Here is a 26,263-nt window from a genome sequence, read left to right on the forward strand (position 1 = left end):
TCAGAACCAGAGCCATTCTTCCCTTTCTTCACCACCCTTTCCCCTCACCCTGCCCAACTAGTCACAGGAGTTAGAGGACGACACAGTGGAGAACTGGGATTCTGGAGTCTTGTGGCTGGTCTGGGGTTCGAGTTCTTACTCAGCAGTAGGAACCTCCACGTGGGATTAACTTCTCTGGGCTTTAGTTTCCTCCTCTGTAAAATGGGCCTCAAACTGCCAACCACTGGGATGCAGGGAGGATTTGATGAGCCCAGGCAGGCTCCCTGGAGCACAGCAATCAATGGCAGCTATATATAACCCGGGGCCTCTTTTGTACTCCCACTGCCTTTGTCCTAGTTCCAGCCCTCATTACACCAGCCTGCTCTTGCGGCTCCCTCCTAACTTCTGCTCCATCACCACCAATCTGTCCTTTCAGCTGTCAGGCTTGTCTTCCGAACGCCAACCCTAATCACATCCCTTCCTGCTCCAAAACCTTACATGACTCTCACTGTCCACAGGACAAGACCCAGCCTCTAGCTGACAGCCTCCACTGTCCAGCTCACCCAGCCTCTCCCCTACCACGTACAGTGAGTGAAGCCTTCTGCCTCCATAGGGCGTTCTTAGCCAGAGAAGCCTTATCTTCCTGTTCCCCTCCTAATTCCTTCTTATCCTTCCCGGGAGGAGGCTGTGAGGTAATGCGTCTTGGGAGCCAGCTGTGATTGCACAGGGAGGTGAGATTATCTGCATTTCCAAGGCTTGAACAAGTTAAGGCAGTGGGAAAGGTCACACAATGAGAAAATGCAGGGCCAGGATTTAACCCGTCTGAGATGTTCTGACTGTGCTATGCTGCCTCCCCGGACATGAGCTCTGCGATCATGCTGTCCCCAGGCTGTAATCATTTCCTCTTCATCCCTGCCTCCTCTATCCCTGGGGTCAGACGACTTGTAGTTGAATCTCTCACTCACTCATTGGCGTGGTCTCTCCCTAAAGCAGGGTGGAGTTTGTCTCAGTGTTATCGCTGCATCCAGTGCAACCTCCCTGGTCCAGGCTCATCAATGTTCACCCGCATCAACGCAGTTGCCTCCTCCTCAATCTCCCAGCTTCCGGCCTTGCACCCAAGAGGGATCGTATTTTAACACAAGTCAGATTACATCTCTTTTCCCCACAGAACCCTCCATGGTTCACACCTTACTCAGAGCAAAAGCCAAAGTCCTCTCCACAACACACAAAGCCCTGCACCATCTATCACCTCCCTGCCTTCCTCCCCTCGCACTCTCCCCCTCGCTCGCTCTGCTCCAGCCACACCAACTCATCCCTGTTTCTCACATACACCAGGCATGGTCTAGCTATTTAATGCATGGTCCAACTTGGTGCATTTGAAGAATAGGGATGAATTGGTGTGGCTGAAACAGAGTGAGTGAGGGGGAGAGCGGAGGAGGACCTTTGCACCAGCTGGACCTTTGTACCAGCTGTTCCCTTTGCCTAGAGTTTTCCCCGACATATTTCCATATTTGTATGGCTCACTTTCTTGCCTCCCTTGCTTTCTCCCAGTCTTTATTCAAATGTCTATTTCTCTGCACTTGTGCTGTCTGATACAGTCACTGCTGGCCACATGTGGCCTTCAAGCCCTTCAGTTGAAACACATGAAAGTATAGAATACTGACCAGAATCCAAGGGAGATAATGTGCAAAATGTCTTTTCTTTCTTAAGATACAGGATCTCGCTCTGTCTCCCAGCCTGGAATGCAGTGGCACGATCAAAGCTCACTGCAGCCTCAAACTCCCAAACTCAAGTGATCTTCCCACCAACAGCCACCCAAGTAGCTGGGGTTACAGGCACACACCACAACGCCATGCCAGTTTTTTAAATTATTTTTTTTTTATTATTAGTGCCAAGGTCTTGCCATGTTGCCCAGGCTGGTCTGGAACTCCTGGCCTCAAGCGATCCTCCTGCCTCAGCCTCCTGAGTAGCTGAGATTATAGGCAGGAGCTTTTGTGCCCAGCAGGTCTACAGTTTTATTAGAATGATTCAGTCTGGGCACAGTGGCTTATGCTTCAAATACCAGCATTTTGGGAGGTCAAGGTAGGTGGATTGCTTGAGCTCAGGAGTTCGAGACCAGCCTGACCAATATGGTGAAACCCCATCTCTCAAAAAAATGCAAAAATTAGCTGGGCGTGGTGGCTCGTGCCTGTAGTCCCAGCTACTTAGAAGGCTGAGGCAGGAGGATCACCTGAGCCCAGGAGGCGGAGGTTGCAATGAGCTGAGATCGAGCCACTGCACTCCAGCCTAGGCGAAAAGGAGACCCTGTCTCAATAAACAAACAAACAAACAAACTAATAAACTAACTTTACCTGTTTCTTTTTACGTTTTTAATGTGGCTAATAGAAAATTTAAAATTTCTTTTCTTTTTTTTTTTTTTTGAGACAAAGTCATGTTCTGTCACCTAGGCTGGAGGACAGTGGCATGATCTCGGCTCACTGCAACCTTCACCTCCCAGGTTCAAGTAGTTATCCTGCCTCAGCCTCCGAGTAGCTGGGATTACAGGCGCCCACTACCACGCCCAGCTAATTTTTTGCATTTTTAGTTGAGATGGGGTTTCACCATATTGGCCAGGCTGGTCTCTAACTCCTGACCTCAGGTTATCTGCCTGCCTTGGCCTCACAAAGTGCTGGGATTAGAGGCACGAGCCACCACGCCTGGCCATAAAATTTCATAAATAGCTCTTAATAGATTTCTCCTGGGCAGTGCTAGTCTGAACACTTTTTTTTTGGACGGAGTTTCGCTCTGTTGCCAGGCTGGAGTACAATGGCTCAATCTCAACTCATTGCATCCTCTGCCTCCCAGGTTCAAGTGATTCTCCTGCCTTAGCCTCCCAAGTAGCCTGGGACTGCAGGGGCCCACTACCACACCCAGCTAATTTTTGTATTTTTAGTAGAGACAGGGTTTCACCGTATTTGCCAGGCTGGTCTCGAACACCTGGCCTTGCAATCCGCTTGCCCCAGCCTCCCAAAGTGCTGGGATTATAGGCGTGAGCCACTGCGCCTGGCTTCTTTTTTTTGTTTTTGTTTTTGTTTTTTTCTGAAAGTGAGTTTCACTCTTGCTGTCCAGGCTGGAGTGCAATGGCATGATCTCAGCTCACCGCAACCTCTGCCTCCTGGGTTCAAGCTTTTCTCCTGCCTCAGCCTCCAAGTAGCTGGGATTACAGGCATGAGCCACCACGCCCAGCCCTGAACACTTTTAACACTGAAGTGGTTCCCTTCCAGGTGGTAAAGAACAGGTGCCTTTACTGATAGAAATGTCACCACTCCCCTTACCCCCCCAGACCAATGTCACTGACACGTCCTTTCCCGTTGCTCTTTGGTGACTTTCTCCTAAGTATTCATCACTCTAACATCTGTCGTACAGGTATACCTCAGAGACACTGCTGGTTTGGTTCCAGGTCACCATAAAAAGGGAATGTTGCAATAAAATGAGTCATGTGCCTTTTTTTGGTTTCCCGGTGCACATAAAAGTTATGCTTACACTATAGTCTATTAAGTGCATGACAGCGTTATGTCTAAAAAAAAAAGTACATACCTTAATTTTAAAATGCATCAACGCTGGGCACAGTGGCTCACGCTTGCAATCCCAATACTTTGGGAGCCAAGGCAGGAGAACTGCTTGAGCCCAAGGGTTTGAAACCAAGCAACAAAGTGAGACCCTGTTTCTACACAAAAAATTATTTTTAAAAATAGCTGGTTATGGTGGCACATGCCTGTGAGTCCAGCTACATGAGAGGCTGAGGTGGGAGGCTCGCTTGAGACTGAGAGATTGAGGCTGCAGCGAGCTATGATCACACCACTGCACTCTTCTTGCCTGGGAGACAGAGTGAGACCGTATCTCTCAACAAAAATTACAAATTTAAAAAAAAAAAAAAAAGGCTGGCACAGTGGCTCACGTCTGTAATCCCAACAGTTTGTGAGGCCAAGGTGGGTGGATCACTTGAGGTCAAGAGTTCAAAACCATCCCAGCCAACATGGTGAAACCCCGTCTCTACTAAAAAATACAAAAAATAGCCGGGTGTGGTGGCGCACACTGTAAGCCCAGCTACTTGGGAGGCTGAGGCATGAGAATTGCTTGAACCTGGGAGGCGGAGGGAGGGTGCAGTGAGCCGAAATTGCACCACTGCACTCCAGCCTGGGTGACAGAGTGAGACTCTGTCTCAAAAAAAAAAAAAAAAAATTAAAAATATAAATAAATAAATAAATAAAATGTTTTATTACTAAAAAAAAGTTAACAATCATCTGAGCCGTCAGTGAGTCCTCGTCTTGCTGGTGAAGGGTCACTGGCTCAATGTCGATGGGTGCTGACTGATCGGGGTGGTGGTTGCTGAAGACAGGGGTGTCTGTGACATCGAGGAAGTTTTCTGCATCCGTCGACTCTTCCTTTTATGAAAGATTTCTCTAGCATGTGATGCTTGTTCACAGCATTTTACCCACAGTAGAACTTTTTTTCAAAATTGGAGTCAGTCCTCTCAAACCCTGCCACTGCTTTGCCAACTAAGTTTATGTCATATTCTAAATCCCATGTTGTCATTTTAACGGTGTTCACAGAGTTTTCACCAGGAGTAGACTCCATCTCAAGAAATCACTTCCTTTGCTCTTCCATAACAAGTAACTCCTCATGCATTGAAGTTTGATCATGAGGCTGCAGCAATTCAGTCACATCTTCAGGCTCCACTTCTAATTCTAGTTCTCTTGCTATTCCATCACATCTGCAGTGACTTCCTCCAGTGAAGTCTTGAACTCCTCAAAGTCATCCATGAGAATTGGAGTTGACTTCCTCAAAATTCCTATTAACGTTGATATTGTGACCTGTTCCCATGAATCACAGATGTTCTTTTTGTTGTTCGTTGTGGATTTTTTTTTTTTTAATTGAGTTGAGGTCTCACTATGTTGCCTAGTCTGGTCTTGAACTCCTGGCCTCAAGTGATCTTCCTGCCTTGGTCTCCCTAAGTGCTGGGATTACAGGCATGAGCCACTGGAACCAGCCACAAATGTTCCTAATGGTATCTAGAATGGTGAATCCTTTCCAGAAAGTTTTCAATTTCCTTTGCCCAGACGCATCAAAGGAATTTGTCTATGGCAGCTATAGCCTTATGAAACGTATCCCTTAAATAATAAGACTTGAAATACAAAATTACTTCTTGATTCATGGGCTACAGAATGAATGTTGTGGCTGAGCATGGTGGCTCACACCTGTAATCCCAGCACTTTGGGAGGCTAAGGCAGGTGGGTCACTTGAGATCAGGAGTTCAAGACCAGCCTGGTCAACATGGTGAAACCCCATCACTACTAAAAATACAAAAATTAGCTGGGCATGGTGGTGTGTGACTGTAATCCCAGCTACTTGGGAGGCTGAGGCAGGAGAATCGCTTGAACCCCCTAGAAGACGGAGATTGCAGTGAGCCAAGATCACACCACTGCAGCGACAGAGTGAGATTCTGCCTCAAAAAAAAAAAAAAAAAAAGAGAATGTTTTGTTAGAAGGCATAAAAACAACATTCATCTTCTTGTACACGTCCATCAGAGGTCCTGGATAACCAGTGCATTGTCAGCAGTAATGTTTTTGAAAGAAATGTTTTTTCTGGCTGGGTACAGTGGCTCGCACCTGGAATCCCACCACCTTGGGAGGCTGATGCAGGTGGATCACCTGAGGTCAGGAGTTCAAGACCAGCCTGGCCAACATGGTGAATCCCCAAGTCTACTAAAAATACAAAAAAAATTAGCCAGGCATGGTAGCAGGTGCCTGTAATCCCAGCTACCCCGGAGGCTGAGGCAGGAGAATTGCTTGAACCTGGGAGGTGGAGGTTGCAATGAGCCAAGGTCGTGCCATTGCACTCCAGCCTGGGCAACAAGAGTGCAACTTCATCCAAAATATATATATTATATTATATATATATTTTTTCTGAGTAGATCTCAACAGTGGACTTAAAATATCAGTCATCCACGTATAAACAGACGGGCTGTCATTCAGTCTTCATTGTTCCGTGTATACAGCACAGGCAAAGTAGATTTAGCATAATTCTTAAGACCCTAGGACTTTTGGAATGGTAAATGAGCATTGGGTTCAACTTAAAGTCACCAGGAGCACTAGCCACTAACAAGAGAGTCAGCCTGTCCTTTGAAGCTTTGAAGCCAGGCATTGACTTCTCTCTAGCTATGAAAGTCCTAGATGGCATCTTTTTCCAATAGGGCATTTTGTCTACATTAAAAATCTGTTGTTTAGTGTCACCAGCTTCATTAATAATCTCAGCTAGATCTTCTGGATAACTTACTGCAACTTCTCCATCAGCACTTGCCACTTCACCTTGCACTTTTAGATTATGGGGACAGCTTCTTTCCTTAAACCTCATGAACCAAGACCTTCTAGCTTCAGATTTTTCTTCTGAAGCTTCCCCACCTCTCTCAGTCTTCACAGAATTGAAGAGAGTTAGGGACTTGCTGTGGATTAGGCTTTGGCTTAAGGGAATGTTGTGGCTGGTTTGATCTTCTACCTAGACCGTTAAAACTTTCTCCATGTCAGCAACAAGCCTGTCTCACTTTCTTATCATTCATGTGTTTACTGGAGTAGCCCTTTTAATTTCCTTCAGTAACTTTTCCTTTGCATTCACAACTTGGCTAACCTCTAGTTTATGGCCTTTTTTTTTTTTGAGACAGGGTTTCACTCTGTTGTCTAGGCTGGAGTGCAGTGGTGCGATTACCGCTCACTGCAGCCTCAACTTCCTAGGACCAAGTGATCCTCCCACCTTAGCCTCCTAAGTAACTGAGACCACAGGTGTGTACCACCACACCCAGCTAATTTTTAAATTTTCTGTAGAGATGAGGTCTCCCTATTTTGCCCAGGCTGGTCTCAAACTCCCAGGCTCAAGCCGTCCTCTAACCTCAGCCTCCCAAAGTGCCGGGATTACAGGCATGAGCCACCATCCCTGGCCCTGTCTCAGCTTTTGACATGCCTTCCTCACTGTGTTTAATCATTTCTAGCTTTTAATTTAAAGTGAGAGGTGTGAGACTCTTCCTTTCACTTGAGCACTTAAAGGCCATTGTATGGTTATACACTGACCTAATTTCGATATTGTTATGTCTCAGGGAATAGGAAGGCCCAAGGAAAGCAGGAGAGATGGGGGAATAACCAGTTGGCAGAATAGTCAGAACACACCCAACATTTATCGATCAAGTTTGCCATCTTCTATGGATGTGGTTCGTGGCACCCCAAACAATTCCAATAGTCACATCAAAGATCACTGATCACAGATCACCATAACAGATGTAATAATTATGTAAAAGTTTGAAATACCGTAAGAATTACCAGAGTGTGACGCAGAGACGCAAAGTGAGCACACACTGTTAGGGAAAAAAATGCCCTGATAGACTTCCTTGACGCAGGGTTGCCACAAATCTTCAATTTGTAAGAAACACAGTATCTGCAAATTGCAATAAAGCAAAGTACCATGAAATGAAGTCTGCCTCGGCTGGTGTGGTGGCTCATGCCCATAATCCCAGCACTTTGAGAGGCCAAGGCAAGAGGATCCCTTGAGCCCAGCAGTTGGAGGCCAGCCTGGGCAACACAGGGAGACTCCATCTGTAAAACAAAACAAAACTAAACAAAACAAAGCCTGCTTGTATGTATTGGGTTTACTCTCAGTCTCCCCCTACACAGAGACAGGGCCTGGCTTGTTATTAGTGCTCAGTTAATGTTTGTGAAGTGAAAAAGTAAGGACTTAGCCACTGCCTGTTCTTTGCTGTGCACGCCTGATAGCTTTTATCTGCCAGCACAGAAGAAAACAAGGTGCAAGAAAAGAATAATGATCTCTAAGTCAGAATTTGAGGAACCCAAGTTAGTATCAGAAAGCTGGTAGGAGAAGAGAAAAATAAAGTAAATCAAATTAAAAGTTGAATGGGCCAGGTGCAGTAGCTCATACCTATAATCCCAGCACTTTGGGAGGCCGAGGTGAGAGGATCACTTGAGGCCAAGAGTTCAAGACCAGCCTGGGCAATATAGCAAGACCCCATCTCTACAAAAAATTTTTTAAATTTTCTCAACGTGTTGTTGTACACCTGTAGTCCCAGCTGCTTAGGAGGCAGAGGTGGGAGGATCACTTGATCCCAGGAGATTGAGGCTGCAGTGAGCTGTTATTGCACCACTGTACTCAAGCCTGGGTGACAATAAGTCCCTGTCTCTAAAAATAAAAATAAATAAATTCATTATTTGTAAAGTTGTATGTCATGGCCCCTGCCTACTCTGGCTTCATGACTTGCTGCTTGAACCTCACCATCCAAATCCCAGTGGTGACACCATGTCATTTCTTGAATTTGCCAAGCCTCTTTCAGTCCCAAGCTCTCTGTCATGGCTGCTGTCTCAGCCTGGAAAGTTCTTTCCCCACTGGCCAGATTTCTCCTCATCTATGGGAACTTGACTTGAAGTAGGGGGTATCCCCAGGCCCCGGACTAGTTAACACAACCTGCTGTGTGCCCCTCAAAGCCATTGTCTTCTTAGCTGAGAAGGCATCACACCTGCAACAGATTCATTCATTGTATGCATGTTTTTCTTAAGCGCTTCTCTTCTGCGTCAGCTCCGTGGGGCAGGGATAGTCTCGTGTGTCACTCTACCCAGCATATAGGATGTGCTCAGACGCCCACTTGTGGATGGTGGAAAAGTAGATCAGTCCAACCTAATATGCCCATCTCTCCTCTAGGAGTAATCTTGAGAACAAAAAGTTGAGCACATGCTTCGTGTTAGTTTAGGATGACCCAGAATAGACCCTGAAACAAGAATTTAGGGCAATCCTTGTGCAAGTAGTTCATCTGAGAGGTGACCCCAGAAAGGGTTGGAGAGGAAGAGGGGAGGTGGGGCAATGAAGGATGAGTTGTCCCGTGGGCATTTGAGCTCAGTCCCATTGGGAGCCCATATGGAACTTACATCTTAAGTGATCTAGAATGAGGGGGAGGGAGCTGGGGTATTGATCCACCAGCTCCCAGCAATCTTTGGTTGAGGGCTGCTCCCTTCAAGTTCATTCCCTGGGCCTGCCTCAGCTTTGGAGAAAGCCCTGAGGCAAGAGGCACAGATACCAGTTGGCCACAGACTGAAGTGTTAAGACCCAAGCCCCTGGATAAAACTGAAAAATCAAGCTAGGTGTGGTGGTTCCCACCTGTAATCCCAGATACTCAGTAGGCTAAGAAAGGAGGATTGCTTGAGCCCAGGAGTTCAAGGCTGTATCGAGCTATGATTGCACCACTGCATTCCAGCCTGGGCATCAGAGCAAGACCCCATGTCTAAAATAAAAATAAACTGAAGAATTCCCAAGTTATTTGCCAACCTTCCATTAACTACAGACCCTCTGGTATTTGGCATTTCTTGTCTATTATATGAAGTTCTGATGACAATCTCTTTTATTGTATTGTGCCTTGACCACGCACGGTACATCACTTAGCTCTGAAATGGACATGTTCAGGAAACAGGGCCAGGAGGGACCCTGTGTTTCAACAGCAATACTTTTACAAATGAGGTCTCATGACAGGGTCTTGCCCGGAGGGTTTCTGCAGAAGCCTCAGCCCACCTACCACTATCATCCTTACTAACTTGCATTTACAAAAGGGACTCTTTTTGACCAGAGGCTTGGGGTCTGTAGCTGCCTTCTAGCCGGCTGTTGCCGGCTGGTCCACACAGGCAAGATCACACCCATTTTTTTGTTTTCTTATTTATTTCTGAGTAGCTTAGCATACCATCTGTGTGCCTGGCATTGTGCTGACCACTTTTTATCAACTTACTGAATCCTCACAGCCCTTAGAGGTATTGATACTATTGTTATCTAGGTTATACAAAAAGGGGACACTGAGGCACAGAGCAGGGATGTCCCTTGCCCAAGGTCACCCAACTGGAAAGTGGCAGAGCTGGGGTTTGAACCCATGCAGGCTGGGCTCTTAACACTGAACTGCTTTCCTGCCATTTGTTAAAGAGCCACAAACCAGGCCAGACACACGCCTGTAATCCCAGCACTTTGGGAGGCTGAGGCAGGTGGATCACCTGAGGTCAGGAGTTCACGACCAGCCTGGCCAACATGGTGAAACCCCGTTTCTACAAAAATGCAAAAAAAGGTACCCGGGCATGATGGTAGGTGCCTAGTAATTCCAGCTACTTGGGAGGCTGAGGCAGGAGAATCCCTTGAACCCGGGGGCAGAGGTTGCAGTGAGCTGAGATCGTGCCACTGCACTCCAGCCTGGGCAACAGAGCGAGACTCTGTCTCAAAAAAATAAATAAATAAAATAAAGAGCCACAAACCCCGAAAGGTCTGCCATTCCCCCAGGGCCCCAGGCCACCCCACAACCTATTGTCATTGTAGGTTGTGAAATATACTGAATGTCACCCTAACCATGAGCCTTCGGGAAGTTTCCATTTCTCTCACTGCAACATTTGTGGAAGGTGAACCATCTGTTGAGGGTCTTCATAAATCACCTTTTATCCCATGAGGCAGGTACTGTTAAGACCATTTTACAGGTGACAAAACTGAGGCCAGTGGTGTCGAGTCACCTGCCTGTGGTCACCCAGCCAATACAGGACAACTTGGAATCCCAAGCACCCCCGCCCTGCTGTCTGACACCCGAAATCCACCCTCTGTTCTCCATTCTGGCTTCTTTCTTTCAGCATCTTGGCGACAGTTGGGACGGAGTTTGACCTACGGACGCTGAGGGCAGTTCGAGTGCTGCGGCCGCTCAAGCTGGTGTCCGGAATCCCAAGTGCGTGAGTTTCCGACCCTGACAAGGGGTTTGCTCAGGGGCCCCAGGAGCCCTCAGTTTCCCCTATGCAGAGCATCTCAGGAGGCCACATCCCACCACCAGCCTGTGTGAGGGCAGTCTCCTCTTCGGGACTCCCTGTAGGGGACCCCGAGGAACGTGACTGTAGCTCCCCATGAGCTCCTGAAAGCAAGCCAGGAGCCACACCCATTTATTGAGCACCTGCTGTCTATCAGGAGCCATGCTAAGCACCACATGTGATCTCATTCAATGCTCACAGCCCTATGAAGTCGATAGGACTGATGTCTCTATTTTATGGAGGGGGAGACTGAGGCTCAGAGTGGCGGAAAAATTGGAGCAGGGTTTTGTGGCTGAGAAGTGGCAGAACTAGGAGCAAGTGTGACTCCAAGCCGGGGCAATGACCATTCCCATTTACTGAGTGCCTGCTGTATACAGGGCACCGCAGGAGGACTTTACATGGATTACCTTATTTCATCTTCACAGTCACCCAGTGAACACCCATTTTACAGATGAGAAGGTTGAGGCTCAAGGACGTTAAATTAGTCACCTGAATTCTTACAGTGGACACTAACGAGCCCTAAAATTCATACCCATTCCTTGCTGCTTTCTCATGCTCCACAGATGCATCTCCTCCCCCTTTAGGGGTGGCTGCCATACGCAGGGTCAAGATTAAGTATAGGTTGAGCCGAAAAAAATGTAAAAAGCAAAAATAAAACAGGGCTGTCCTTTTTCTATCTTCTTGTCTTGGTTAATAATAATAATTTAGCCAGGCATGGTGGCTCACGCCTGTAATCCGAGAACTTTGGGAGGATCACTTGAGGCCACAAGTTCAAGACCAGCCTGGGGAACATTGCGAGACCCCCATATCTACAATTTTTTATTTTTTTAAATTAGCCAGGTTGGCTGGGCACAGTGGCTCACACCTGAAATCCCAGCACTTTGGGAGACTGAAGTGGGCAGATAGCTTGAGCTCAGGAGTTTAAGAGCAGCCTGGGCAACATGGCAAAACCTCGTCTCTACAGGAAAAAAAAAAAAAAAGCAGGCATGGTGGTGCACACCCATAGTCCCAGCTACTTTAAAGGCTGAGGCAAGAGGATCACTTGAGCCCAGGAGGTCAAGACTGCAATGAGCTGTGACAGCACCACTGCACTCCAGCCTGGGCAACAGAGTGAGACCTTGTCTCAAAAAACCATACAGCAAAAAGTTTGAAAACAAACAAACAATTTATAGGCTGGGTGCAGTGGCTCACGCCTGTAATCCTAATACTTTGGGAGGCCAAGGTGGGTGAGCGGATCACCTGAGGTCAGGAGTTGGAGACCTGCCTGGTCAAAATGGCGAAACCCCATCTTTACTAAAAATACAAAAATTTGCTGTGTGTGGTGGTGGGCACCTATAATCCCAGCTACTTGGGAGGCTGAGGCAGGAGAATCATTTGAACCCGGAGGGCAGAGGTTGCAGTGAGCTGAGATCACGCCACTGCACTCCAGCCTGGATGAAACAGTGAAACTCCATCTCAAAAAAAGAAAGAAAAGCACTTACTATGTGCCAGACATTATTCTAAGTATTTCCATTTTTTTAAAGTCATGTATCCTCCCAACAAACCTGTGAGGTAGTCTCTCTTATTATCACCATTTTACATTTTACTGGCTTCGTTCTTCAGGCTCATTGCTACCCAGGTTTGAAGAGTAAGATTTCCCAGAGGATCACCAGCAGGGTCTTTTTGTAGAAAGAAGACACTTCTATCCAAGGTCTCTGCAAGATCCCAGCAGATGCTTGCATCATATTAAATTTAGGGCTATCCCAAATCTAATAGTCAAAAGAGCCAGGTGCAGTGGCTCACACCTGTAATCCCAGCACTTTGGGAGGCCAAGGTGGGACGACTGCCTAAGGCCAGGAGTTCAAGACCAGCCTGGGCAACAAAGCAAGACGCTGTCTCTAAAAAAAATACAAAAACTAGCCAGGTATGGTGGTGTGTACCAGTAGCCTCAGCTACAGGAGGGAGACTGAGATGGGAGGATCGCTTGAGCCTGGGAGTTTGAAGCTGCAGTGAGCTGTGACGGTGCCACTGCACTCAGCCTGGGCAACAAAGTGAGAGATCCTGTCTCAAAAAAAAAAAAAATATATATATATATATTATAATAGCAATAGTAACAAGAGTCTCTGTTTAATGACCACCTATGACTTACCAGGTACTTCACTGTGTATGAACTCTCATTTAATCCTGTGAGGGAGATACTATTCCAGTCCCCATTTACAGATGGAGAAGCTGAGGTTTGGAATTCACTAGTAAGTGGATGACTATATCAAGTTCCCTTGAAGCGGATACTTAGGTGGGTGTTCAGACGCACCTGCTTTATTCGGGGATGGCTCTTGGGAGAAACAGCACAAGGTCAGCAGGGGTGGGGCAGGGGAATGGATACAGCAGGGATGCAATTTCAGCTGGAATGTGTGTGACACCAGAGTTGTCCTCCAACGTGTGTGACAAGGATGCTGGCCTTTTGTACTTCTATGGTCAGTCACTGTGGATGGGAGGCAGAGACGCAGTAGCTCCCAGGTGAGATAGCTTTTGATCACCAAGGGCAATTCTACTAAGAGGAGGGGCAGCTGGGAGGCATTGGCAACCAACATCCATAGCAGCTGGAGGGCGGGTACACCAGAAAGAAAATGGGATCTTAGCCAGACACCAAGAGTGTCCAGCACCTTAACCACTGCACCACACTGCGTCTGTTAGCACCCACATTACTTTTTTTTTTTTTTTTTTGAAATGGAGTCTCGCTCTATCGCCCAGGCTGGAGTGCAGTGGCGCGATCTCAGCTCACTGCAAGCTCCGCCTCCTGGGTTTATACCATTCTCCTGCCTCAGCCTCCTGAGTAGCTGGGACTACAGGCGCCCGCCACCTCGCCCGGCTAGTTTTTTTTTTTTTTTTGTATTTTTTAGTAGAGACGAGGTTTCACCGTGTTAGCCAGGATGGTCTCGATCTCCTGACCTCATGATCCGCCCGTCTCGGCCTCCCAAAGTGCTGGGATTGCAGGCTTGAGCCACTGCTCCTGGCCTGCATTACATTTTTAAGCCCTTGGAGTGGCATGGCCCCTCAAGCTTCCCTGACAGTTTCCCTCTCTTACTGTGGTCTCCACCCATCAAGAGCCATGGGAAGTTTCTCCAATCAAGAAGCAAAGCCCCAGGCTATATGTTTGAACCTTCATTTTGACCATAGACTTTCCTAATAGATAGCACAGTGGTTACATACATAGGATGTTGACATCGTTCAGACCTGCGTTAATAGCTTCAAAAAAAAAAAAAAACAATGGTAGTGGAGCCAGGCATGGTGAAGTGTGCCTGTAGTCCCACCTACTCGGGAGGCTGAGGCAGGAGGCTCGCATGTGCCCAGGAGGTCGAGGCTGCAGTGAGCAGTGATCATCCCACTGTATTCCAATCTGGGTGACAAAGCCCATCTCAAAAAAAATAAACAAAAGCCAATGATGGGCAAAGAAATACTAAGGCTCTTGCTCTGTGGGCAGGCTGGAGTGCAGTGGCGCAATCACAGCTCAGTACAGCCTCAGCCTCCCCAGGTTCAAGCAATCCTACCATCTCAGCCTCCCAAATAGCTGGGACTCCAGGCACACAGCACCATGCCCAATTAATTTTTTTGTGTGTTTTGTAAAGACAGGGTTTCGCCATGCTGCTCAGGCCGGTCTCAAACTCCTGGGCTCAAGGGATCCAACCGCCTCAGCCTCCCAAAGTGCTGGGATTATAGGTGTGAGCCATCACTCCTGGCCAGCTATTATTATTATGAACATTCTTTGAGTCTTACAACAGTGGAACGTCTAGTGTAGGATGGGAATTTCAGTATTAACCCCTTCCTCTCCCAAAAGGATTTGAAGCCCAGAGTCATTCAACCACCATGAATGAACCATTTGTTAGATGAGAGGCTACTGGAGGCTGAGCTTGGTAGGATGCGAGCTTGCATGGGGTGCCTGATTGATGACAATACCCCCAGATTCAGGTCTTCAGATGCCCACTTGGGTGTGCCTTCTGTTCCACTGTGTCCCTTCGGGGACTGTTCCCTGCCTTCTTTTTATTTTTTCAGACAGAGTCTTGCACTGTTGCCCAGGCTGGAGTGCAGTGGCGCCATCTTGGCTCATTTCAAGCTGTGCCTCCCGGGTTCATGCCATTCTCCTGCCTCGGCCTCCCAAGTAGCCGGGACTACAGGTGCCCGCCACCACCACGCCTGACTAATTTTTTGTATTTTTAGTAGAGATGGGATTTCACTGTGTTAGCCAGGATGGTCTCGATCTCCTGACCTCATGGTCCACCCGCCTCAGCGTCCCAAAGTGCTGGGATTGCAGGCATGAGCCACCGCCCCTGGCCCCCTGCCTTCTTATCCACCACCATCTTTCTGAATTGGGTTGCTCAGAACAGAGAAAGCAACATCAGCACATGGGCGAACATGGGGCTTCACATCAGATAGACCTGGGTTCAAATCCTAGTTCTGCTCTTTTTTTTTTTTTTGAGACGGAGTCTCGCTCTGTCGCCCAGGCTGGAGTGCAGTGGTGCCATCTCCACTCACTGCAAGCTCCGCCTCCCAGGTTCACGCCATTCTCCTCCCTCAGCCTCCCGTGTAGCTGGGACTACAGACGCCTGCCACTGCGCCTGGCTAATTTTTGTATTTTTTTTAGTAGAGACAGGGTTTCACCGTGTTAGCCAGGATGGTCTCGATCTCCTGACCTCGTGATCTGCCCGTCTGGGCCTCCCAAAGTGCTGGGGATTACAGGCGTGAGCCACCACACCCGGTCTTTTTTTTTTTTTTTTTTTTGAGACAGAGTCTGGTTCTGTGACCCAGGCTGGAGTGCAGTGGCACAATCTTGGCTACTTCTACCTCTGCCTCCCAAATTCAAGCGATTCTCCTGCCTTAGCCTCCCAAGTAGCTGGGATTACAGGCGCTGGCCACGGTGCCCAGATACTTTTTTGTATTTTTAGTAGAGATGGGGTTTCACCACGTTAGCCAGGCTGGTCTTGAACTCCTGAACTCAGGTGATCTGCTGGCCTCGGCTTCCCAAAGTACTGGGATTACAGGCGTGCGTCGCCACACCCTGCCTAGTTCTGCCATTTCTCACGCATTCTCTCGGGTGAATCATAGCATCTCTGTCAGCCTTGCTTCCCACTTCTGTAAAATGGGAGTGACTTTACATATATGGCCACCTCAGGGGTTTGTTGCTAGAAGCCAGTGAAATAATGTTGAGTCTGGTTCCCTGGGGTTGAAATTGGGACCGCCAACCGCTTTCCCTACCCAGAGCAGCAACCAGCCTATATGGGCGCCCTTTTATGAATTAGGAAAAGACGCCCCCTGTTGGCAGAAAAAAAAATAAGAAAATGGCTCCCTCTTCTGGGTGCAAGTTGCCCAACACCCAGGAATACGGCTCCAAAAGTAAAGGATTCCCACCCCTTTCTTACCCAAAAGATCATCAAATGGAACAGCATGTCATACCTTTTTTTTTTTTTGAGACGGAGTCTCGCTCTGTCGCCCAGGCTGGAGTGCAGTGGACGGTTCTCAGCTCACTGCAAGCTCCACCTCCCGGGTTCATGCCATTCTCCTGCCTCAGCCTCCTGTGTAGCTGGGACTACAGGCGCCCGCCACCTCGCCCGGCTAGTTTTTTGTATTTTTTAGTAGAGACGGGGTTTCACCGTGTTAGCCAGGATGGTCTCGATCTCCTGACCTCGTGATCCGCCCGTCTCAGCCTCCCAAAGTGCTGGGATTACAGGCTTGAGCCACCGCGCCCAGCCAAATACCTTTATTAAATACTTTAAAGTTGGCTGGGCTCGGTGGCTCGCGCCTGTAATCCCAGAACTTTGGGAGGCAGAGGCGGGAATATTGCTTGAGGTCAGGAGTTCGAGACCTGCCTGAATAACATAATGAGACCCTGTCTCTATAAAATACATATATATGTTTCTTTGAGACAGCGTCTTGCTCTGCTCCCCAGGCTGGAGTGCAGTGGCACAGTCATAGCTCCCTGCAGCCTTAACCTCTTGGGCTCAAGTGATCCTCCTGCCTCAGTCCCCAGAGTAGCTAGGACTACAGGCATGCACCATCATGCCTGGCTAATTAAAATACATGAATAAATACTTTAAAGTTAAAAGTGCTTTTTAAAAAATAATAAGGCCGGGCGCGGTGGCTCACACCTGTAATCCCAGCACTTTGGGAGACCGAGGCAGACGGATCACGAGGTCAGGAGATTGAGACTATCCTGGCTAACATGGTGAAACCCTGTCTCCACTAAAAGTATGAAAAATTAGCCGGGCGTGGTGGCAGGCGCCTGTAGTCCCAGTTACTTGGGAGGCTGAGGCAGGAGAATGGCATGAACCTGGGAGGTGGAGCTTGCAGTGAGCCAAGATGGCGCCACTGCACTCCAGCCTGGACGACAGAACAAGACTCCGTCTCAAAAAAATAAAAATATAAAAAGTGAAAAATAATAATAATAGGGGCCAGGTATGGTGGCTCACACCTATAATCCTAGCACTTTAGGAGGCGGAGGGGTTTGAGCGCTTGGAGGCCAGGGGTTTCAGACCAGCCTGGGCAACATAGCAAGACCCTATCTCTACAAACAAGTTGTAAAACTTAGCCAGGCATGGTGGTGCACACCTGTAGTCCTAGCTATTCCGGGGACTGAGGCAGGAGGATCGCCTGAGCCCAGGAAGTTAAGGCTGCAGGGAGCTATGATTGGGCCACTGCACTCCAGCCTGGGCAGCAGAGCAAGACCCTGTCTCAAAGAAAGAAAAAAAACCTAGGAAGGGTTGTTCCTATGATAAGGACCAGCCTCTGTGTGGTGCTTCCTTTACCATTGCCCAATCCCCAGGCTCCTGTGTGCTTGAGGTTCCCTCGGGAACACACCTGCTTTGTTTGGAAGAGACCTTGGCATCTTGGTGGCGGGGTTTGGGGGTGCTTGCTCATGGGCTTATGGGGCCTCTCTCTGTGTCCCCCCAGGTTTACAAGTCGTCCTGAAGTCGATCATGAAGGCGATGATCCCTTTGCTGCAGATCGGCCTCCTCCTATTTTTTGCAATCCTTATTTTTGCAATCATAGGGTTAGAATTTTATATGGGAAAATTTCATACCACCTGCTTTGAAGAGGGGACAGGTAGGTCAGCAGAGCATGATGCGTCTTTCCAGTTTTCTCCTTCAGGGAAAAGCTCTTGGGAGGGTTAGGCAGGGGTGTGCTTCTTTCTGCTGGCAGCTGAGAGGATCGTCTCCTTCAGAGAGCGCTGCAGGAGAGGCAGCAGGTTCAGTAGCCTCTGAGATCTTTGCTGTTGAAAGGGTTGGGGTTCCATAGAAGGTGACCCAGCAGAGAAAGAGTTTATCTGGGAATGATCCCAGGAAGCACCATCAGGAGAATGAGGAAGCGAGACAGAGAAAGGAAGGGATCTGTTAAAGGGTGTGCTATCAAGTGGGTTATCAGTTACAACTGGGACTGGATCCCCCTAGGCACCTTCAGGAGACAGCAAAGAACACACAACTCAGCTGGGTGCGGTGGCTCACGCCTGTAATCCCAGCACTTTGGGAGGCTGAGGTGGGCAGATCATCTGAGGTCAGGAGTCGGAGACCATCCTGGCCAACATGGTGAAACCACATCTCTACTAAAAATACAAAAATTAGCTGGGTGTGGTGGCAGGCACCTGTAATCCCAGTCACTCGGGAGGCTGAGGCAGGAGAATCACTTGAACCTGGAAGGCAGATGTTGCAGTGAGCCAAGATTGCACTACTGCACTCTAGCCTGGTGAAAAAGCGAGACTCCATCATAAATAAATAAGTAAGTAAGTAAGTCAGTAAAGAACACACACCTCAGAGCCGTCCCAGCCAAGGGGCAAGGGAGCTGGGGTATTTATACAGTGGCTTCTTTCTGACATTGGTGAGGACTGCTCCTAGAGTGGGAATTAATGCCTGGCACATCCGACTCAGTGGAACAGGTATTCTGGGTGCTTTCAGACCTCAGCCAGTCCTGACTTCTAAAGCAAGCAAGAAGTGGGGAGAGTTGGGCCAGAAAAGGGTTATTGCCTAAATGCATTGTGAGTGGTACCTTACAGAAGGTGAGAGTACTAGATGAGTCCTCCTGGTCTCCCCCAACCCCCAGGAAGTGTCAGAGATATCCCAATTGGAAGTCCTGGCACCAACCAGTCAGAACCTAGCACTCAGCAGCGTCCTGCCCCTCCCTGACTGTGCCCACATTAACCCTTCAGTGGCTGGGTCCAGGGGTGGGGTGAGCAGGGGAAAAGCCAGGCAGCCCAGAGACACACTCCCAGGGCTCAGCTCTGAACCAGCAGTGTGGAAGCAGTGTGTCCGCCACGATCCACACTCAGGAACCACATCGCCCTTGGATATGTTTTCAGTTAAATCTTTGCCTGTCCAAACTCTAGCTGCTTGCTCTGTAAAGCTCCAGAATGAAATGGAACCAAGTAGGAAGGGATGCCTTCAGTATTTCAATATTTAGACCACTGGCCGTCTGGATGCAGACAGACTGAATGGCAACGCTAGTTCTGATGATTTGGGTCAAGGGAGCTGAGAATGGAAGGAGTGGATAGAATGAATTAAGAAGCCCAAAGGGGAACCCAGGTGGGCACAGAAAGAGGTTTCAGGCCCCTTATTTGGGAAAGGCAGCCACAGAAGATTCTGTCCAGGAGTGGATTTCCACCCACCTTCTCCGCCCAGTGACCCCCAAGTGGATTCGCAGAGGCAGCCCCTGAGCCCTCCTTCCCCACTCCTCCCCAGGGGGAGGGAACACCCATTGGGGAAGGTTTATTTGCGGTGGTTGGAGGTTTTGGTTTTCTGTGGGTTTTTTTTTTTTTTTCCCTCTTTTTCTCTTGCTCCTCCTGTCTCCTTCTCTCCTGGGCTTGTGAAGTTTGCTCAATATGGAATGTCCTAATTATTTCTTTCCCCGATGAAGAAGGTGTTAATTGAGGCAGAGCTATTTCTGCTCCTGGCCTCGTCACCCAGGCGGAAATGCAAGAGAGAAAAAGAGAGAGAGAGAGAGACAGAGAGAGAGAGAGAGAGAGAGCATATGAATATGGGGTAGGGCCTCTTGGGAAAATCAGCCTTGAGCAGAGAAACCAGGACTCCTGGATCCTAGGTTTCTGTGAGGTTTTATTTTATTTTTTTCTACCCTAGACTAGTTAAAGGAGAAGAGGCCACGGGGTTGGCTTGGGTCCGAGTGGGGTTTTGAGGGGACAGATGTGGGTGGTACCACCAGAGGGGAGGAAGCCTTGATTTAGGAGAAAGACTGAAAAGCTAGCTCACGATTAAAAATATAAGACGTGTGAGTAAGAGACAGATATATACAGACACCCAGGCAGTGGGTTAATTTTAAAATGTATTTATAACCGAATTCCTCAGACACTCTGGACGGTTGTTTTTCTAGAAGCAACGCTCAGAGTGTTTCATGTCGATGGTTGGGGGGTTGAGGGGGATTGCAAAGCTGCTAAAGATAGACCCGTTTTCAGTAGCATTCTTCAGTGTCGGGAGCCCAGTTCCTGTGCGCCCAGCACCGTGCCAATCGCTTAGAAGGAAGCAAAGATAAAGTGGAAGGCTTCCTGCTTTCTAAGAGCTTCCAAAATAGTTGGAAGAAACAAGACCCCTCATTTGCAGCCATTTTTAACAGTGAAGGCTAATGTGTGATTATACCCACGCCCCCCTAAATATGAAAATTCAGTAGCTATTGTATGCCTGAAAGGAGCCAGGTGCAGTGACTCACACCTGTAATCCCAGCACTTTGAGAGGCTGAGGTGGGAGTATCCCTTGAGGCCATTAGTTTGAGACCAGCCTAAGCAACATAGCAAGACCCTGTCTCTACTAAAATAAAAATCAAAAATTGGCCGGCTGCTGTGGCTCACGCCTGTAATCCCAACACTTTGGGAGGCCAAGGCAGGTGGAGTTCAAGACCAGCCTGGCAAACATAGTGAAAACCCGTCTCTACTAAAAATACAAAAAAATTAGCCAGGCATGGTGGCGTGTGCCTGTAGTCCCAGATACTTGGGAGACTGAGGCAGGAGAATCACTGGAACCTGGGAGGTGGAGGTTACAGTGAGCTGAGATCACGCCGCTGCACTCTAGCTTGGGCAACAGAGTGAGACTTCATCTCAAAAAAAAAAAAAAAAATTTAAAAATTAGCCATGCGTGGTGGTACATGTCTGTAGTCCCAGCTACTCAGGAGGCTGAGGAAGAAGGATCACTTGAGCCCAGGAATTGGAGGCTGCGAGGCTGCAGTAAGCTATGATGGTGCCTGCACTCCAGCCTGGGTGACAAGTGAGACCCTGTCTCAAAAAAAAAAAAGAGAGAGACAGAGAAAGAGAGAGGAAGGAGAGGAAGGAAGGAAGGAGGGAAGGGAGGGAGGGAGGGAGGGAGGGAGGGGCTGGGGCCGTGTTGACTGGGCTACACGAAGAGGCTACATGGAGGGTGGGAATTGAGCCATACTTGGACATGGGGTGGAGACAGAGAAGATTCCAGGCACAGGTGCCATCCCAAATGATAGTTCTCATTTATTATAGGAGCCCATGGATTTATTTTATTCTCTGCCCTGAGCCTTATGTTTCAAAGATTTTTGCCTTCCAACCTGTATTTATCGAATAATAGTTCATGTACCAAGTCCAGCATAAGTGAGGAAGGCGTTTCCAACAACTTAAGTCCATGGCGAGGCTAGACTTGGAGTTTCTATTTAGCCACAGCTTGAAAGGCCAACAAGATTCATTCATTCAGCATTGGTTTATTTCCCTCTGCTGTATACTCAGTCAAGGGAGCAGAGAATTGGTGCTGCAAAGTCTATAGCACATACATTGAGAGATATTTTTGTTGAGTAGGAAGCTTGAGTTTACACACACTCAGCTGTTTGTTTTCTTGTCCGACAATGCCACGGTAGTCTTTGAAAACCTTCAAGAGCATCACTCACAGAATAAGGTCTTCTCAGACCCGCTGCGCTGGTAAAATGAGGACACTCCCAGGATGTGAGTTTTCCTGCCTCCCTTACCCCATCAATACCTTAAGATTTGGAGTGACCTTTAGCGTTCAGCCCGACTGCCACCTCCCCAGGAAGCTGTCTTTGGTTTCCAGCTAAAGGGGTGTCTATTGGCACGTTTCTCTCTCCTTGTGGCATTTTCACAGCCTGCCTCCTGCTATTTGGGGAGAAAACTCAGCTCCTGTTCCTTACTCTTAGGCAAGGGTAGGAACTGTGTGTACTGGTGTCCCTCACCCCCAGAACAGCTCCCTGAGCCCAGTACATCCCAAGAAGAAAAAAATTAGCAAGGCTTATAGGAGAATAACACAACACGCTTGACAAATTTGTCCTAATGGATGTCGGAAGAAGGCTGCACTTACCAGCTGCACTATGCACACGGCACATTTACAAAAACTGACTGTATTATGGACCATAACGTTTGTCTCAACGGAGGTCAAAAAGCTGAAAAAATACAAAACATATTTTCTGACCATAATGCAATTAAGCTGGAAATCAGTAACAAAAAGAGAACTCTGAAAGTGTTTGCAGATTAAGAGACACACCTCTCATTTACAGATGAAATGATATGATGTCTGAGCTTTGCTTTAAAAATATTCTAGGCTAGGCGCAGTACCTCATGCCTGTAATCCCAGCACTTTGGGAGGCCGAGGCAGGCGGATCACTTGAGGTCAGGAGTTTGAGACCAGCCTGGCCAACATGGTGAAATACCGTCTCTACTAAAAATACAAAAATTAGCCGGTTGTGTTGGGGGGCACCTGTAATCCCAGCTTCTTGGGAGACTGAGGCAGGAGAATCCCTTGAACCCAGAAGTCGGAGATTGCAGTGAGCCGAGATCGCACCACTGCACTCCAGCCTGGATGACAGAATGAGACTCCGTTTCAAAAAAAAAAAAAAAAAGTTCTAGTGGCAAGGCAGAGTGTTTGGAGGGGATATAGATGAAAAAAGACTGGCCAGAAGTAAGTAGGTAAGTGTCTAAATTGGTGATAGGTAGATGGTGAATCATTATACTGTTCTATACTATTCTCTCTCTCTCTCTCTCTCCTCCCCCCTGCCTTTCCTTCTCTCTCTCTCCCTCCCTCTCCTGCTCTGTCTTATATATATATATATTAGGTATATATATCTAATAAGTTTTTTTAAAAAAACAAATACATCTAAATTACCTGTGGGTCAAAAAAGAAATATGAATGGAAATTGGAAAATATTTTACTTGAACAATAATGATAATGCATGACAAACTTTTGAGATGCAGGTAAAGCCACACTTAAAGGCAATTTATAGCCTTAAAGGCAGTTAATCCATCCATCTCCAAAGTTTAGGAAAAGAATAGCAAAAACAAAACAAAACAAAACAAAAAAAGTCATGGAAAACAAAGAGAAGAGTAGTAAAACTCAGAGAAGAAATTAATCAATACAAAACAATTAATAGACCCACAAAGCCAAACATTGATTTATTTGAAGACTGATCACATTTGTCCCAATAGTTATTTGTTCCAACAGCATTATGGAGTCACTTGGGTCCCTATTTCTCAGAGCTGGTTTTCCCTGCTCCTTCCCCTGACTTTTCTCCCCTTCCCTTTTGTAGATGACATTCAGGGTGAGTCTCCGGCTCCATGTGGGACAGAAGAGCCCGCCCGCACCTGCCCCAATGGGACCAAATGTCAGCCCTACTGGGAAGGGCCCAACAACGGGATCACTCAGTTCGACAACATCCTGTTTGCAGTGCTGACTGTTTTCCAGTGCATAACCATGGAAGGGTGGACTGATCTCCTCTACAATGTAAGTGATGCTGGGACGGTGTGTGTGGACAATCAGAGTCTCAGGGAGGTGACCTCCTGGGACCAGTGAGACTCTAAGGCTGCAATGGAGGGACCCTGAGCTGGGGGAGGCAGCCCAAGGATAACACAGCCCCAGTGAAGCTGGCCTGAGGCTCAGGCTTTGGAAGATTACCGTGACTCACGAGCAGAACTCTAACTATAGGGCGTAGAAGTCTGGAGGGCCCCCAGATGCAACATCATTTTTCATTGTGCAAGTGTTTAGGTAAAATTTTAGATTTTTGAATAGGGAAAGGTTATGTGATCCAAAATCAACACAGATAAAAGATAGAGTAATATCTTTGGACGTAGGCAAGGGGCCCCTGCACTGAGGTTCACCTGGCCCTCCTCCGGCCATACCACTCCCCGTGGGATGAGAAGTTCCTGGAGCCAAGGGGACATGTCTACCGAGAGCTTATGCCTCACTTTCTAGACCATGTTTGGAGTTACCAGGATCCCAGAATTCCTGTTCATGCCCAGATTCCATGAACTTGCATGTGATTCTCATATGGATTTGTTAGTAACCCACCTGAGGGCCAAGGATATCTGAGGGGTGGCTGTTGGCACAAATGTGGCCAGCTTGGATGTACAAGCTGGAATGCCCACACGTGTGTGGAGCCCCTCTGGCAGGACAGAGCCATGACTAGGAAGAGAAAGGAACAGGGCTGGCTCTCCCCACACCTTAACCCAGTGCAGATATCTGGATTCTAAATTCCACTGTGACCTTCCAAAGTGTAAAGGAAGGTATATTTGCAAAGTAGAAGCATAAAGCATGTTTTATCTAGTTACCTTTTAAATATTTCCCCGTAGTATGTGGTCTTTTTTTTGTACTCTTGCCCTAGATCTTAAAAATGTTAGGGATGTTTCTGGAAAGATGTATCCCTGCATTCTATTTCCTCTTCCCCCAGTATGCAACCCCTTTAGTTCCTCAGAATATCCTTCCAGTGTTTATTTATGCAATTATAAACATAATCAAATCTATATCCTCCCCCTCTTTCTTACCCCAAGGAATAGCATTCTATACGTGCTGTTCAAGTCTGTGATTTTTTTTTTCTCATAACCACACGTTCTAGAGATCTTTCCATTGCAGGACATGGACGGTCTCTTCATGGGTACACACTAGTATGCCCAGCTAATTTTTGTAGAGACAGGGTTCTACCATGTCGCCCAGGCTAGTCTGGAACTCCTGGGCTCAAGCGATCCTCCCGCCTCAGCCTCCCTAAGTGCTGGGATTATAGGCGTGAGCCACCACGCCTGGCCTTCTTTACTCTTTTGCACAGCTGCATAGCATTCTATTGTGTCGCTGCCCATAATTTATTTGTTTGCCATGAAGAGAAATGCTTGACTGGCTTCCTGTCCACTGACATCGAACATGATGCTGCTGTGCCAGGAGCAATGTTGCATGTACCTCGTCATACTTTTGCAGATATAGCTAGGGGGGTGGAGGGTGTCCATTCCCAGAAGCGGGACTGCAGGATCAAAGACTACATTCATTTATAATTTTAGTTTGGGGAAAGATTTTTGTTTTGTTTTTTTTAGAGAAGAGGTCTCCCTCTGTCACCCAGGCTGTAGCGCAGTGGTGCAATCATAGGTCACTGCAGCCTTGAACTCCTGGGCTCAGGTGATCCTCCCACCCCAGCCTCCTGAGTAGCTAGGACCACAGGCACACACCACCATGCCTAGCTAATTAAAAAAAAAAAAAAATTATAGAGATGGGGTCTCACTATGTTTCCCAGGCTGCTCTCAGACTCCTGGCCTCAAGCAATCCTCCTGCCTCGGCCTCCCAAAGTGCAAGGATTACAGGTGTGAGCCACCACACCCAGCCTAAATGCATTTATAATTCTGATAGATATTTAGGTGTGCAAGTTTTAAACCCCACTCTGTCCTCACCACAGTTCACCTTCCCTCACCTACTATGCAGGTAAGCAGTCCCCAGGCAGGTCACGTGTCAGCAGCTGGAGTGGGGCAGAGCCAAGGATTCAGGATCAAACACAAGGATGCCGTAAGTGTAGTGACCCTGTAGAGCACCCTGGGGCTTCTCCACACAACACAGCTCTGTTGACCTGTAGAGATCTTATCTTCACCAGCCGTAAGGGCCAAAATTACCATTTAAGTTTAGGCCAGGGGTTGGCCTTCCTAGCGAGCAATACCTGGCTTCCTCCTGTGCATAGAGAAGCTGAACTTTCCTCTTGGCTCTAGTGTATGTTCCTTAACAACCCATTTATGCCTAGTGTTCCATTATTGGAATGCTAGTTTTGTGGGAGTTATTTACATCCTGCTGCTCAAGGTCATCACTAAGGTCTGATTTTTCACACACAAAAAAATTGCAACCTCCAGCATAAATGGGTTAAGGAATTTCCCCACTTGTGGGTGGAGGGAGATTTGCAAAAACTCATCCTTGTAATCCTGATCAACAAAGGCCCGTTTTAGTTGGGAGTAGGCAGCAAAAGGAGCTCCATGAACAGTTGCGCCTGTCACGCACTGCACAAGAATGTCATTCATATCATAGACAACGTACGATTTCTGCTGTTATCATGATAATTTATTGACAGAAAAGAGGATGTGGGGAAGGGACATGGTGTTCTAATTTGCATGAAAACCTCGTCTGAGTGTAGCATCTCTGGGAACAGGTGGCAGATCTGAGCTCAGGCCCTCTCTTGGCCCTCACCTGCGAACAGCTTAGGCAAAGGGT

At 47.7% G+C, this 26,263-nt stretch overlaps 1 protein-coding gene across 16 annotated transcripts in view; it reads left to right on the top strand.

Moving 5' to 3' along the window:
* The window catches only part of CACNA1A (calcium voltage-gated channel subunit alpha1 A), a 314,547-nt gene that overhangs the window by 124,427 nt on the left and 163,857 nt on the right, over window positions 1-26,263 (top strand). For all 16 annotated transcript variants that reach the window (XM_033198104.1, XM_033198101.1, XM_033198102.1 and 13 more), the window contains 3 exons: window positions 10,659-10,750; window positions 17,748-17,900; window positions 23,343-23,536. In XM_033198104.1, coding sequence (XP_033053995.1) covers window positions 10,659-10,750; window positions 17,748-17,900; window positions 23,343-23,536 — 439 coding nt within the window. The remainder of the gene's footprint in view (window positions 1-10,658; window positions 10,751-17,747; window positions 17,901-23,342; window positions 23,537-26,263) is intronic.

The sequence above is a fragment of the Trachypithecus francoisi genome, unplaced genomic scaffold, assembly GCF_009764315.1.
Source record: "Trachypithecus francoisi isolate TF-2019V2 unplaced genomic scaffold, Tfra_2.0 Lachesis_group5, whole genome shotgun sequence".
NCBI lineage: Eukaryota > Metazoa > Chordata > Mammalia > Primates > Cercopithecidae > Trachypithecus > Trachypithecus francoisi.